Source organism: Centruroides vittatus, unplaced genomic scaffold, assembly GCF_030686945.1.
Source record: "Centruroides vittatus isolate TY-2023 unplaced genomic scaffold, ASM3068694v2 contig_879, whole genome shotgun sequence".
Classification (NCBI taxonomy): domain Eukaryota; kingdom Metazoa; phylum Arthropoda; class Arachnida; order Scorpiones; family Buthidae; genus Centruroides; species Centruroides vittatus.
Genome location: NW_027122571.1, coordinates 205,257 through 222,743, shown reverse-complemented (window position 1 = coordinate 222,743; position 17,487 = coordinate 205,257). Strand labels below are relative to the sequence as shown.

The window sequence follows — 17,487 nt, the reverse complement described above, 5'->3', positions numbered from 1 at the left end:
TGAAGCTAGAACTAGGCTTATACTTGATGCTTTTTAATGACACCTCACTGATAGAGTGAAGATGATGATACAAGAAATGAACACTGACTTAGTTGTTATATCTGGATGCATAACCTCCCAGTTAGAGATATTTGATGTTTCAGTCAATAAGCCCCTTTAAAGATAATGTTTGCACACAATACATAAAATATCTTCTGGAAGTATATAAGTTGACAACATCTGATACAATGCAGATCAACCAACTGTTATTGTGGGTCAAGGAAACCTGGAGACATGTTGGCAAAGATAAAATTATAAAGGGCTTCAAGAAATCAGCAGCTTGGACGGAATGTAAGTTGGCTAAAAAGGCATCTTACATTCAGGTCCTAATTTTTTTTTCAAAAAATAAGGAACCCAAAATTGAGAGTTGACTTATATTTGGGCCAATAGAGTAATCAAATTATATCTCAACAAGCATTTTTAAGTGAAACATATATATATATAAGATATATAGTCTCTAAGATATATCATATAAGATATGTAAAAATATTTTATAAATTACATCTAATTTATAAATAAATTTACATTTCTTAAGAAGTATAAAATAATAATATTAAATTTTATTCTAAATACATTTGGATGACTATTTTGAACATACAATATATAAGTTTAAAAGAGTCTCAATATGCATAAAGTTAAATAATCTCAAAATAAATTAATTAAAATTCTAGCATTTTAATCAATGGAACAGGTTTAAAATAAAATAATAATAATAATATTATCTTCCTTAATTATAGGGTAGCTGTATTCTTATTAGTTTTAACTTTATAATCCTTTTATATCAGGTATAATATTGCTTTTATAATCCTATAATCCTTTTATGAAAATACAGTAGAGCATCGATTATCCGACTTAATTGGGGACTGGGGTTGGTCGGATAACCGAAAAGTATGAAAAAATACATTATTAGTATAGTGTATTAGGCCTAGTTTAAATACTAGCCTCCCTTTCATGGTCGAGCCAGTGCTGCCAGCTAAAACATGCAAAAATTTAACAAAAATAATATTAGAGTAGCCAAGACATAACTAAATATTGTAGCGCCACATCACTAGCGAACATTTGAATTTGCCAACTAGAACGCGGTTGGTTAACCGATAAGTCGGTTAATCAGGGGTCGGATAATCGATGCTCTACTGTATATACAAATTATCTGGCACTGAAGAGGGGTTGAGAATTTACATCAGCCCAAAATGCAGATGTAGAAAAGAAAATTGAATAATAAATTGTATGTGGCTAATTTGTAAAAATTGAACCTTGATTATTATTGGGTTGTAATTTGAAAAAACTGTAGACCAATAAATTCCCACTGCTGTCTGTCCATCTGTTTTTCCTCAATCTCAAGAACAGAGTTAGATAGATGAAAGACAAGACTAGATATAGAAACCTTAGGAGCAGAAAACCCTAATTAACTGTATACAAACTTCTAATGCAAGTCATGTTATTTCAATTCAAAAATTTAAAAATATGACTAAAAATTTCAGCATGGCATCTTCTTGAAATGTCATCAATCTTAAATAAGGGTATTTCCAGGTAAGACATTCTTATTTTAATCAAATAACAATTACCTTAATCAAATGGTGCTAATAAAATGTGTGAAGCCCCAGAAATAGTTTGAACCCAAAAAGGATGTAAAATTTAAAATTTCCGAAGAATAATTAATGCGGAGAAATACAGCTATTGCAGGGTGTCAGGTTTACCAACACCAAGATGGTGACGCCAGACTTTGACACCTTCACTATTAGTAAGAGAAAGGATGGTATCGGATAAACCATCCAAGACAGACCTTTTTCACGGCCCAAACCTGTCTTGAATTCCATCTGGAGACAAGTGAGAGACCAATAGGGGAGTGAGAAAAGGAAAGTCTAACCAATGGGAAAACACATCAAAAATGAAAAACTTATAAAAACTCCATTGTCTATGGATGAGAGGGTGTACCTCCTCTGCTAGTCACAACCTTCTCTCTGTGCCATCACCAAGAGGTGTCCAGCTTGCTGCTATTCTGTACACCACCTCTACCCTCTGGACTCTAACTCACTGCTGCCCCATTAGGATGAAAGAAAGAGACTTCCAGGAACAACTCCACTGACAAGACATCAAAATCTTGAACTTTATCAATTATATATGTAAGCATAAACTTTGAAAAATAAATGGCTTCTTTGTGAAACACTTGTAATTTCTGCCTCCACCTTCAATACCCACATACACAAGGACTCTAGGACATCCTGACAAGGGAGTAAAATTTCCCAGTAGAGCATTGATTATCCAAATCAATTGGGGACTGGAATTGTTCGGAAAATTGATTTTTCAGATAACCGATTATGTACAAAAAATACATTATTAATATAGTATTAGTATATCCTAATAATACAGGTCTGCAAAAAAAATTTTTTTTCCAGCTGCATGGTGATATTTTTGCTGAATTATATGTTTTAAAGATCGAAGATTTTAAAAATGACTTCCATAACACCCCATCATGTATAGGTTTTTTGAAAAATAAAAACAAATTTTTGATAAAAACTCTTATTTATTACAATGAACTAAATATATTATATTTTCTTACAACTAATCAAAAATTGTCTCTGATATTTATACACAATTTTAGGTCTACTCTTTTTTCTTATGAAACTTTTTCTTCTTCTCTTTGATGCTTCTCCAAACTCATTTCTGATTTCCTTCTCTGGTTTCTCAATTGAGCATCCAACAGTAGTCAGCTTGACATCCCATTTTCCTTGGTAACGTCTCTCAATATCATGGACATTCTGGTGAAATCTTTCACCCTGTTCTTCACTGTAGGCTCCTAAGTTTTTGGGAAAATAGTCAATATGGGAGTGTAAGAAATAAACTTTTAAGCTCATCTTGCATCCTTGAGCTTAATACACTGCCAGCATGGGTTGTACAATGGTTTTGTAGTCAGGTTCCTTAGTATTCCCCAAAAACTTATGCACTACATTCTTGAAAGAGTCCCATGCTTCTTTTTCCTTTTCTCTCATTGTTTCCAAAAAGAGGGGATCAGATAAAAGTTTTCTTATGTCGGGGCCAGTGAAAACTCCCTCTTTTAACTTTGCTTCAGACAGTTTCAGAAACTTAGAATACAGATATCTGAAACAATCCCCATCTCTTGGTAGTGATTTAACAAACTGCTTTATGAGCCCCAATTTAATATGAAGTGGTAATAACATTTTTTCTGGGGGAACCAATGTCATATTGATGACGTTTTTCTTGCCAGGGGTTAAACTGTCTCATGGTGGCCAGTCAGTTTTGTCAGTGCAGCTGTCTCGCTCTACTATCCCACAAACAAAGAAAGCAAAGATATTTTGTATAACCTCCCTGCTGACCCAACAACATGGTTAGTATTTTGAAATCTTCCACAAACCATCCATTGATGCTCTTGATATTTGATTTTCTCAAGAATTGTAGCAAAGTCGGTATAGTTTTCTCCCATATGAACTGAGTGTCCCATAGGAAGAGATGCAAATACATTTCCATTATGCAGCAAGACTGCTTTGAGACTACTTTTAGATGAATCAATGAATATGTGCCATTCTGATAAATCATATTCTATTTCAACGTACTTCATGAGCCCATGATCATTACAATAAACCAGATTTCCCTCTTTGAAGAAAAACTGAGTAAATTCTCTCTCTCAATGCCTGTACCATGAAAATGAGGTCCCAGATGATAGCAGGTGTTTGTTTTTTAGCCTTGATTGTAGCAATTCGGCTGCATCTTTTGAAAGACCTAAGTCTCTTACTAGGTCATTGAGCTCACTCTGAGAAAAAAGTTTAGGTCCTCGTCAACAGAAAAATCTGAGCTAGATACGTCCTAAGAAGCTAATGTGTATGAGTCCTTTGACTCACTCAGGATGTCATCTAAATTAGAAGGTGGCTGTGGAACTGGTATTTCAGAACCATGGGACACTGGACAAATAGCTGAGTCAAAGTTAAGGTAAAATATTTTCTTTTTATTTTTTGTATCAAATCCTTTAACATCTACCGAACAGAAGTAGCAGTCGGTTGTGTGATTTTTCTGTTCACACCATATCATAAGAATGCCAAAACGAGTTTTTCTTACCCTTAAACCACAAATGAAGATCTTCCTCACATCTTTTGCACACCTTATGCGGAGCCCATGCTTCGTCTTGATCTCCAAGTTTCAATTTGAAATACGCAAAATAAACTTTCTTCACAAACTCATTATGTTTCTTTGTTGACTTTTCACTGTGTATTCACCACAAACATAACAGATGTCGGGAGAAATTGTGAGCTATATTCCAGAAATAAAAATATAAGCACAGTAGCATTCGAATGCTGGATATAAACTGAGTGCGGCATTAGATGGCCAGCAAGATACTGAACTTATTTAGCTTGTTGAAACACAATCTAATCCAACAGCAGGTTGTTTATATTTATTCCTAGTATCCCAGATAACATGTCGAAACATCTCACTATCAACTTTTAACCTGTTTCTACACGATCATGTGACCTTCTTAATAACGCTAAAACTACTTAACTCACCTCCCCTACTACTACTCTCTTCAACCATTAACATTTTTTTTTTCTTATTGCCAAGTCCAGCTATAATTGATAGAATTAATGTAAGAAGTCTTCCTTTTAAGGCCATTCTTTAAATAAAAAAAAAGAATACTAAATTTTAAGTTAACTAGAAATTTTACGTTAAATACAAACAAAAACTTTAGCATAACAAAAAAAATTGGAGAGATGGAATTTTTTTGGTATTTTTTTCGTTTTTACCAAGTTGAAATCTATAAGAAAATGTATAAAAATCCTATGCAGTTTTTTACTTGCAGACCTGTGTAACAGTATATTAATATATCCCATGTTGAAATTTTTCTCTGTTGCGTGTCACTTCATGTTGAATTTTCATCGATGTTAAGCCTAACAAAAATTTTTATAATAATAATTGTGGCTATTGTATCATTAAAAATTATTTCTTTATTTTGTACAAACAAAATAAATATATTGAGAAATATAAAAACAAAAAAAATTATACTTTAGAAGTTAATCTAGTATCAAAAATGTTCAATTCAGCATGACACATGTCCCGACACAGTCCGAGTGGAATGCTTTCGGTTAACCAATGTTTCGGTTGATCGGTGTTCGGATAATCAATGCTTTATTGTATTTATTTTCAAAACTTTTTAATATTAAAATCAGAACTTAGCATTTCTGTTTTTTATATTGTATATGCATGTATGATGCACTGTACAGAATGCATATTATTGCATTCTGTACAATGCATCAAAATGTGATTTATCAAATTTACAATTAAATATACATCAAAACACTGATTATGTACAGTACATATTCAATCAACAATCAAAATCATTTTTTATTGAAATTTTTTAAAATAAATATTTAAAAAAAAAAACACTTAATTTAGAAATTCATTGTACAATGTAACCTTTTTTATCAAAAGTATTATAAAATCAGATTATAAAATAATGAAGTACTTACACTTCAGGAGTCTTAGATTTATTTTTAGCATTAAAAAATTCTGGTAACCCTCTTCTTTCAATAGCATGAATACTGAAAATTTTTGAAATTACTATTTAATAATCATTAACATCTAATTTGTAAAATAATGCTTATAAAATTTTAAAATTTTATATCTAATTAGTTCATTCCTGTATCTATTAAAAATTCAAATGTATAGTTTGATTTATTTATTTGGTATTGATATAATTATAATAAATAGTAATATTTATTACTAATTTTATGAAAAATATGTAATTTAAATAAAAAAATATAACAAAAAATATGATTTGAAATTAAGTTTTGTTGCATAAAATTTTTTTTATCAATACTGCACTGTAATCATTATTTGTTTCAATCACTGTTTTTATCTGTTTCATTTAGAAAATATCAAACTTTTAAAAAATTAAAACATTCTTATTCCTTAATCATTATAAATCATAATTTCATCTAAAAACAATGACTTAATATTTACTGCTACTTTTTATTCTTCATAATTTTTAATTTTAAAATATATATATATATATATAATTTATAAAATTTCTTATATAAATAACTATTTATAATAATTTTAAAAATTTTACATATTGTAATTAAAAATATAAAACTTCTAAATTGACACTTTTTTTATTATTAATTAATTAATTAATTTTTTGGATTCTCGTCATTTTAAGATATACCAATATACATAAGAAGTAAATAGAAATTCATATGTAGTAATAAGCTTTCAGTGCATGTAAATTTAAAAAATAATAAATACATACCTATTATAATCAAACCATGCAGCATAACTTGGAATAATAATGTGGTTAGCCTGTTCAGTAACATTATCGTCTTGATTATCATCATTTTTTTCATTACGATTTTGTCCAATAGGTGAAGAAGGACGGGAAGATCTACCTTTAATATCATCTTTTTCCATCTAATATATACAACAAAATCATAAAATCAAAGCATTAAGATCTAAAATAAAGATATTAGAATTAAAAATAAAAAGTCATTTAATCATATGTATCATCACAAAATATATTTTAATGATTCAGAAAGTGTATGATGAAATAAATGACTAATTTATTCTAATACATTATATTGCTTTATGCCAATGGTTCTCAACCTTTTTTTACCCATGGACCTCTTTTCCTCTTAAGTTTTTTTTTGTGGACCCCCATAGACACTACACAGAAAAACTCATTCTAAAATAATAGGGTTAAATATTAACAACATTTAAAACAATAATTACTAAACTAACATACCTGCTTCTGTTCGCTGTATGAATAAACAAAAAAGACTAAAATTGAAAGTAAATTCAAGTGCACAAACAAGGAGTAACAAGTGGATTGAAGCCAGGGGCTGTCACGTTACTGTCTGACACATGATTTTGCGCCATTTTATGTGATTGCCATTTATATGCGCATGCATTGCAACTACAATTAATTTAAAAGTTAACATTCATTTGCATTGTTCATCGAGATAAATACAAACAGTATGGGTACATCACACAGACAGTCTATTATTGTAAGAATAAATTATCGAATTAAGATTTTTAAACATTAATTTAAGTGAAAGCAAATTGTTCAACTTTAGCTTCGCGGACTACTTTCAAAACCTTTGCAGTTGACCAGTGGACCGCGGTCTACGTGTAGGCCATCCCTGCTATAGACCACTAAAGTATCACTGTGAACCCCAATTCGGTATTTTTTTTCTGGACCCTGGTTGAGAACCACTGCTCTGTGCCATACAGAATGTTAATTGATGTAATTCTTATTAACTTTTAAATTTTTGAAATTTAATCCTGCAATAAAATACTATCAACATAACTATACAGATTTGACCAATTTTTGGCAATTTTTAATTTATTAAGTTATTAGTTTTTAAGTAACCATAATTTAAGTGATGATATTAACATACTTGAAGCTGTCAGTTCAAAATGGGCTGATGTCTGGAAAACCTAATTTTTCAGAAATTGCAAAAAAACTGAATTGTATGAACACACTGAAAGATACAGTCTTTTTGACTGGACTAAATGACATTTAGTTTGTTCATTTACTAATAGTGGCAACTGAATTTTTGGCATGGTTTTCACAATAATGGGATACAAAAGCATTGGATTTTGGCCTGTTTTGAACTGAACAAGTAACAGACTGTATTTCTTGCAAATTATAACTATTTTTATTAATCTCCAGTGTATTTTGATTTCATTTCAGGTGCTGATGATTATAACATTTTTCTGAATACATGACAAAATCCAGTATTTACTTTGTACCTGTCTACAAATTTTCAACAACAATGAAATTAGATCTGATTTTTTGAATTTATGTTTAAAAACATAATTACAATTTTTCTAGAAAAATCATTTTCTACACCATAGCAATATGAATTATTGTGAATTACTCTTTAATAAACCAAATGAAAAGGTTACTATTTGAATTATTATTTCATGTCATAATTTTAAAAAGTTAATTTATATATATTTTCAGAAAGGAAATTTTTGAGTTGTTACCAAGGAATTCCTAATGTTTTCCAGAAAGAAAAATTCTGAAAAAACTGTATAAAAAACATGGCAAATACGATATATTAAAATAAAACAGTAATAGTACATTTGATACAGTTCTTTGTAAATCTAAACTGTTTAAGTTTAGGCTACATTTATGAATTTTTTAAATAAAAATTAAAAAAATTATAATTAAGCAATCAAACTTTAATTCTACATCTTTAAAGTGCACATGTATATATATATGTATAAAAGCATTTCATACCTTTTCATCCATATCATTTCCATCAAGATCAACAAATGTTCCCCCTTTAATAGGCTGTAATTCATTGTCTTTAGTACTTCGAGGATTATTTACTACATTAGAAAAAATTATTATTATAAAAGTTGATAAATTTTCAAAAAACTAATTATAATTATATCACACATTGTCTGATTGTTGTTCATTTAGATCAGTGATTCCCAAACTTTTTTGATTCACCATCCCTTTTGTTCCATAAAATTATACCCAACTCCTCAACCCATTTTCTCTTGTATGAGAAGGGTTTGGAAATATTCTCTTAGGAAAACTTTTTTATGAACCTCACATTTTGTGTCCTTACTGTATATTGTTCTCCACATTTGGAAACCATTAAATGTAATGTTTCTTTTTACCTATTTAACAGAGAAAAGGAAAAAGCTCTCAGTGATCCCAACCTTTGCATATGATCGCTGTTCAGTATCCTGCCTCTCTGCCACCCACTTGCTTATTTTTGCTCCCCTAGATTTTTGTCCAACAAACACAGGGAGCAGTAGCACCCACTTTGGGAATCACTGATTTAGATTATTGCAACATTTATCATTTAGACACTTCATAAGTTTGTGAATTTATATACAGTGAACCTATCTAAAACAGAACTTGAATAAACCAGAAACATGTCTAAACAGAAAAAAATTTGGTCAGAAATTTGTCCAACATGGAAAAGGAAGAGAATCTTGGGTATAAAACATAAAATTTGACCTGAATAACTGAATATAAAAAAAATTAAGATTCCAGTTATGAAGAAATAAGTAAAATTGCCTCCAGGTATAATAGTCATTGTAAACCATGACAAACTGTATTCTAAGAATGATTTTAAACTTTGTCAGAGTAATGAAAGTCATGTGATGTGGACACGCAGAGACACAGGGTGTATGTTAGAATTAACCAGGGACAAAATCAATTACTTTTAAAAATCAAGAACTTTCAAGAAACATCATCAAACGATTGCTTATTTAGGCAATTGTTTGGTAATGTTTCTATATACATATCAGGTTGTGAGATGTTTGTTTGAACTTTCAAGAATTGATTTAGTTTCTGAGAATTGATTTCTCAGGAACAATGAATGTAATTATATAATTCTTGAAAACAATGAGAATAAGGTAACATACACATGTATGAATGTATGAATTGCAATGTATGAATTAGCTGATAACTAGTATTGAGTGTTCAAAACAAGTTGATTAACATGTTGATAATTACAGAGATTAAAGTTAATGATTAACTAGAGAATTAAAATTCTTCAAGAAGTCAAGACCACAAAATAACTTTAAATCTGTATAACTGTAAGGAGATTAAAATTTTGGAAATCAAATGATTATGGAGAGCAAAGGAGAACAAAACATTACATCTTGGTATGCAAATTGTCTTGTTTGTTGTCATGTAAGTTTGTAGAGATTTTGACCAAAAAGTATTTGAATACCTCATACAAGTTCTTGGAAGCAAGAACTTTTTGCAATCAAATAGTTCTCATTTGTTGTATTCAAATATTCCCATATTTAGTTTACCTAGTAATAAAAATTTTTTAAATATATTTTAAAGCAATTTTACTATAAAAAGTGAATGTGACTATATGACATTTATTGAGTATAGTTTAAAAATGAAAAAACAAAGAAATACTAAAACTGTTCAAAATGAAAAAAAACCTGGTACTGTGCAATTCTGGTTTATATAGGTTTTACTGAATTAAGAACTATTAAATTAGAGACATATTAAATAAATTTATACATCATAATAATATAAACTGATAAGAAAATTTTTATTTTTATAAAACTGCTTTTAAAACAGCCTAAAAATAATATGCTATAGCTGACCCAGATTCTGTAATGATAGAATGGAACGAGCAGAAATGATCCAGAAGATTCAGGATAAGCAATGACTTAAATATGCGGAAGCATGGCACATTCATAAGGCTACAGAGAGAGGGTAGGCAGTAAATTATAGAGAAAACATCATGGTTCCACTAGCCTGGGTACTGATAAATAAAATTTAAAAGCAAAATTTGTAAGAGGATGCTGAAAGATAGACAGTAGTCAGATTGCACTGTAGTGATTAATTCAGCAGGTGCAAGAATAAAAATATGAAAAGCATAATTTAAAGTGTTTTTATGCATGGGTTATTTCACTACAGGTAATAGACCAAGGGTGGGCAAGCAAGAGTTCAGTGGGAGCCAAAATGTAGGTTTTGCAAAATGCATGGGAGCTGCAGTTCTGTACTGTCATGGCGGATAGTGTGGTAAGGTGCGCGATTTTATTATATAATATAAATATAATATAAAACAAATATTGAATTTTTTTAATAAACATATTTTCACAAAATTATAAAAATAAAATTGTAAAAATAATAATAAAAAACAGAAATTAACACTTTCAGCAAGAGCCGCATATAACTCAAAAAGAGCTGCATTTGCCCATGTCTGTAATAGACATTTTATGTATTTTTGATTTTGTCACATATCATACTATCATATCATATTATAAAAAAATTACTGACACACATTTTTTTAAATTTCTATTATTCCAAAAATGGAATGTTGTAAAAACTGTTTTTAGAATATGGGTGGTTTTATTCTTTTTTGTTAAATTATAGAATGTACGTATTTCATGACGAAGATCAATTAAAAGGACTAAAAATATTTGATTAGTAAATATTTTACTGCATTACTAATTGTTCTGTGTTTGTAGCCTAAAAATAATAAATAAGTTCAATAACTAATAATACACTTGCAATTATAGTGAAAACTACAAAAAATTAATATATTTAAAAATTATGTTTAGCTTTCATCTAATATTTTAAAACTATTATACAATATTTTTTATAATTATCAATATTTCCATTAAAAACTACTAATTAATTACTTTTATGACAGAAGTTTTAATAAAAATATACATTTAATTATGAAAACTTCCGTTGATTCAAATAAAAATTATACTTTTTTTCTTTTCAGAAATATTTCTGGTTTATTTTTTATTTATTTTCTTTAGTATTTTGTATTAACTCCTAATTTCAGTTTTTTTCTATTCTTTTGATCAATGAATCAAATTGAAACCATCATTCTAATCAAATCAATAAAATGAATTATTCTCTTTTTGTGTTAGCAAATATTTTAGGAATTAATTAATATCTACGTTGATTTAACATTAAATATATCGGACAGTTCAAAATTTTTAAAAAAACTTTGTTTTCCTCACACACAAATAATTAATTCTATCAATTAAATCTTTATCTGTAGTAATTTTTGCATTATGCATATTTTTTTAGCATTATGAAATGTCTACTGAATTCAAATCTGGCAAATGGCAACACAAAACAATGTTCTCATTATTTATTTGTTAAAATTTTTCTATTTGTATACAGATCAGTCAATTGTTCAAGGAGCAAAGTCTTACTGAAGATAGTATTCTTCTTTCAAGGATTAGGTATGAAAAAACTATTTCTTTTATCTTTCATAATATCCTTCCAATCTCAAAAGCTAAAAACTCATATGTCATTTAAAGGTTTAATCTATTATGATATATAAGAAATATTAAACAACAACTCCATTTTTTGGTTAACAAAATAAAAGAATAAAATTGGTTTTTACTTTCTCGGCTGTTACACATAACAGAGAGAAAGTGTGGCAATTGGTCAAAAAAATGCCCCCCCAAGATCTTTACATTTTTGGATTCAGTTATCTTGAAATGTCGAGAAATGCAAAAACTTTTGAGATTTCTTCTGTATGTATGGATGTTAGTGTGTGTGGGGAAGCACGATTTTGTTCAACTTCTTTTAAGCTTAATATCTCCTGTGGTTTTTTATCAAAAATTTCTGAAGTTTTGTAGGGAGGTTTGTTTATTAGGGGGATTGATGCTATTACATTTTGGTAATTAAAAATTGAGGGAGTGGGGAGTTAAAGGGGTTGTGTGTATCTCCAGTAGGATCAGATTTAATGAAGATTCAATTAAGTTCAATTAACCTGATTTTTTAATTTTTCTGCCACATTAACTCATTTTTTTTTTTAGTTTATAAGTAATTTCTTCAGCTTATATTCAAAATTTGTTAGATTTTTGAATATTAACAAGTAATTAATATTCAGAAACCTAATAACTTCATTTGTCGTCCCTCATTCTTTTAATATTATAAATTTGATTATTTATCTGTCATCTGTTTTGGGTATTACATCTTTTTCCTATTCTGTTTTATGTAGCAACAACATATTATTAAGCATTCAATTAAAAGATTTAAAACTTATTAATGATTCATAAATTCTTTCCCTGAATTAATGAAGACTTTTTAACTTTGCATTTCAAAAATATAACAGTAAAAATATCAAAACTGTTATTTTTTCAAATCTTAATCATATTTTTAATTAAATAATAATAAAGTATTTATTTCAAAGTATAAAAAAAACTTAATATTCAGATTATTTAACTTTAAATATAAATATTGCTCAAAACTAAAACAAAAATTTATTTTTCAGTGCTGATTATATATTTTTAACTTTTACATCTAATATAACAAAATTAATACAAATTTAACTAACAATTTCTGGGAAGATGTACTTCTTGCATATTCGGTTCTGGTGAAGGTTCTTCCATATCCTTTGTCAAATCATCACCTTCATCATCACCACGTAAAGATTTCTTCTTATTACCAATGGCAGGGCTTCGACCACCTCTAAAACATAAAATTATTTCTGTTAATAATGTATGAAAATAAACTTTAATTAAAATTTAATTTCCAACATTATGCTAAATAAGTAAATATTACAAAACAATTAGTCTAGTCTTGCTTAAATATTTGCAATTTCTAAATTATTTAAAAGTCCACATATTTTTAAGCACAAACTAACATAACAGTGTAGAATAATTCTACACAGTTTTTATGAAAGAAGAAGATACTCAGTTTTTTAAGTAACTAAAGTATTAATAATTTTAGAGACAAATGAAATCCTGTTATTAATATTGAAGTAGTTTCTGAAGAAATGACTTCAAAGATCAAAGTTAATACTTAAAGAAAATTCCAACAATATTTTGGAATAATGAAAATGCTATATTGATTGCAACATAAATTTTTCATAAGAGCATAAAAAAATCCTAATGAAAAATAGACATTTTAGGATGAACAGCCATTTTTATTGCCAATGTTGATCAAAGAAAACCAATCAGCTGTTAATTCCATTACTTCTTATTTAAAATTTTTCAGTTACTTTTGTAGCTCTGAGTGTCAAAACCTTACTTAGTTAATGAAAATCAAAATAATAACTACACTTATTACTTTATGTTGAATTATTTATTTTAAAAATTGTATTTTTGACTTTGTTATTAAATTCATTTACTTTATTTTATTTAGTTTACATGACTAAAAACTATGTTAAAAAATATAAAATACATGTATACATGTATACATGTATACTTGTATTTATACAGTCTCTGGGAGAAAAGGTAAAAATCTTGTTGATCTGCAATCCATTTTAGATTGAGAACCATCAACTTACGAGTAGATCATTTTCTTTCAAGACATGCTTATAAATTGTATCTATTCTTGCAATGCAGAACAGGATGGCCTGTCAAGTAACTAATTCAGTTTATGGAATAATAAACTATTATAATAATTTCACAAAATTGTAAAGATATTTTGTTAATGTTTTGAATTTTTTTTCAATTAACCTGACAAATAACAATATACACTACTATTAAAAGATTAATGATTAAAGTTTTGTTGAAGTAAACTAAATGGGTCATATATCACAATACAGTAGCCAATCAAAATTATATTTTGATTGGCTACTGAAGTCTATAAATGTGATGAGAAAGTAACTTTAGTAACAAGTCTTTAAATAAATAACCTTTAGTAATTTGTATCAAAAAAATGCATACTGCTGTACTACAATAGTTTCTAGAACAAATAAGTACTTTTATATTTTCTCCCATTCAGCAAATATCTTGAAAATCTTTACTGTGAAGCAGATTTTCAGTTTCTCAAATTTCTGTTTTTGGGCTTTAAAAAAATCATTGAATTTTGAAAATAAAAAATAAATGTATGAACAGTATACTAATTTATTATAATTTACTTAACTTTGATAAGAACATTAAATAAATACTAATTTTGCATATTAAATGACATTATTATTTAATAACTTTTTAATTGAAATTATCAAATAGTAATCAAAGTAGTGAAATTTTTATCAAATTACAGTAATACCCCGAACTTATGTGCTAGGTGGGACCAAGTGATAACCGTGTAAGTCGAATTCACGTAAGTCGGGGTATAATTTCGCATATAAATACATACAAATTATTTTTAATTGGGCTGGAGACTAAAGAAAACAATAATTTAGAAAAAAATGTTTAGTAAAATCTTAGATAATACATATGTATAACAAATTATATTATTAAAATCGTAAACCGAAGTTATTTAGATGTAGAAGGCTTCATAAAATCTAACAAATTCGACTGACAGCTCAAAGATTTTTTTTTCTCCTGCAAAATTTCCTCGTAGCATGCTAATAATTTTTTTATTACTTGTTTTGTAGAAGAAATGAACTCTGCGCTGGAGTCTATATTTTCTAAAATTTGTAACCTCTTTTCATTTTTGTATCGAAGTCTTTAATAATGTTAACTTTACATTCCGAAGATAAGTTTTTCTTTTCTTGTTTGATGCAGAAGAATCAGTTCTACTTCGTTTGGATGACATAGTAGAGTCTCAAGTCTCCGTAGATATATCAAACATAGAAATAAATAACACAAAATAAATTGTAGCTATGCATTGATTCCGCGTGACACATCCGAACATGTAAGCTGAACAATAGTGTGAGGGAAAATGAGTAATCAAGAGTTGCATGGCACTCGAACAAAAGACAAATCGCCGAGATTTAAAAATCGCGTAACTCCGGGTTCGCGTAAGTCGGTGTAGCATAAGTCGAGGTATTACTGTATTTTAAAATTATTTAAAAGTTAAATAATAAATGAATTTCCTGCTAGAGGTAGACAACATTTCCAGTTTATATTTTAATAATTTAATCTTCTAATACAGTAGAACATCGTTTATCCGAATCAATTGGGGATTGGGGTTGTTTAGATAACTGATTTTTTTCGGATAACCGATTATGTACAAAAAAATACATTAACCTATCTGATGTTGAAATTTTTCTCTGTTGCATGTCACTTCGTGTTTAATTTTCGTCGACTTTAAGCCTAACGAAAATTTTTTATAATAATAATCGAGGCTATTGTGTCGTTAAAAATTATTTCTTTATTTTGTACAAACAAAATAAATATATTGAAAAAATATAAAAACAAAAAAAATTATACTTTAGAAGTTAATCTAGTATCAAAAACGTTCGATTCAGCATGACACAGTCCGACTGGAAAGCTTTCAGTTGACCGGCTTTCAGATTAACGATGCTCTACTGTAATTAGGTTATTAAAATAATATTTATTTTAATTATTATGAGATGCAATTCAGTCTGTTTCTAACAAAATTTATTAATTGCTGGATTGTTTAATACAGGCAGGTACTCCCCTACTTATGAATACATTAGGTTCCCAAGGTTTTGTTGTAAGTCAAAAACTAACCTAGAAAGTAATTTGTATATAGAATAACTGCATATTGTTAGTGTTTGATACTTCAATGTACTGTACTTAATAAAATACTTTACACTCGTTTACCTGTTGGTTACTGCTTAGTAGCAGGTGTTTTAAACAGTTTTTTTTTTACCTAAAGCACTTAATTCCATAATATAAAGTTTAGTTTCCAATTTTAATAAAAAGTAAAAAACATTACAGATGGATACTAGTCCAATCTTCACTGCTTGCCATGTTTCACATGCTTTAGTTTCCATATTAATAGAGCAATATTTCTTGTATTTATCTCCACTGCTAGATTTACTAGTACATTTTGGATGTATTTTTAAAGCAATAATCATAAAAATTTATAAAAATCGCAAATAATGACAAAAAATACCAACATTACCAACTTCAATGCCACCTCTCAAGCAGTGATGGAATGTCAGAATTTGCACAAAAATGAAAAGTGACAGTAGGCAATGGAAATAAATTTGCATTAATTATTTTTTACTGACAAAAGACTGACTTCAATGCCACCCCAAGAGCAGCAAAAGAACTTTAGAATCTGAACAAAGTTTAAATTTTAGATGTACAGTCAAATTGTTCATAAGTCTGAAAGTTCATAAGTATGGGAGCTCTTATATTGACCTTTAAAAAATCTAGCAGTCTAATTATCATTTTATTGTAACTTAAGTAGGTTTACATTCCTTTTGTTAAACTGTACTGTTAAAAATATTTATTTTAAATTATTATTATTTTCAAAATTTTTAATTTGTTCAAATATGTAAGTATTTAAATTTTTGTTCAATTAATTTTCTTTGATTGTTCTTTGTCCTACATTCCTGAAAATGGGAATATAGACAATAGTATCTGATTAATTTACTTTATGCTCATTTCTTTTTTAATTTCAAACTTAATTAAAAAAGCATTTATTATTTATTTATTATATTTAATGTGAATTACCCTTTCCGTTTTCTTTTGTCCACAGGAGGGGATGGTGATCTTTTCCGTTTCTTTGCACCTTTCTTGTCTCTTCTGTCACTATCACCACAAAGCAACTAAAAGTATCAAAAGTTGAAAAGATGATAATACTATTTTAATTATCATTTTTTGTTATTTCTTATTGAATATACTCAAACTAACTTATTATTTCAAATACAATTTATCCAGTAATAAAATATTTCAATCTAGTTGCATAAAACAATTTTTCTTTGTCAACATACTATTGAGAATAGTATTGGAATAGTATAGCTATCATTTTGATTTGCATTTTTGAAAAAACACACCCTTTGCACATGTGTTTCCTCAAGCATTGTCTAATTAGTTCTAACTTACCTTACTTGCCTTCTTGCTTGTATGAAGGAATAATGTGTAGATTGTAGAATACCTTGTATATGTATTGTTTGTTCATATTAAAACAAAACTGTTAAAATTTTGGACTTAACACAATCCTTTATAACAACAACAAATACATTATATTAGACAATGCAATTGCAATATAAATGGCAATTACAAGCATGTATTAGAAGAGTTTAGTATTGCAAGCTTATTACCAAATACTTAAAGAATCAAATCCACTTTATGACAAAGTAGTGCAAAGCTGTTATTAAGCTTCAGGTT

General features: G+C 28.2%; 1 protein-coding gene and 1 long non-coding RNA gene across 2 annotated transcripts in view; one reads left to right on the top strand and one right to left on the bottom strand.

Moving 5' to 3' along the window:
• The window catches only part of LOC136983275 (uncharacterized), a 168,946-nt gene that overhangs the window by 44,713 nt on the left and 106,746 nt on the right, over positions 1-17,487 (top strand). The window lies entirely within an intron of this gene.
• The window catches only part of mor (SWI/SNF- related protein mor), a 112,602-nt gene that overhangs the window by 41,388 nt on the left and 53,727 nt on the right, over positions 1-17,487 (bottom strand). Inside the window, 5 exon segments of the mRNA XM_067279982.1 lie at positions 5,514-5,585; positions 6,296-6,453; positions 8,288-8,379; positions 12,843-12,976; positions 16,831-16,925. Coding sequence (XP_067136083.1) covers positions 5,514-5,585; positions 6,296-6,453; positions 8,288-8,379; positions 12,843-12,976; positions 16,831-16,925 — 551 coding nt within the window.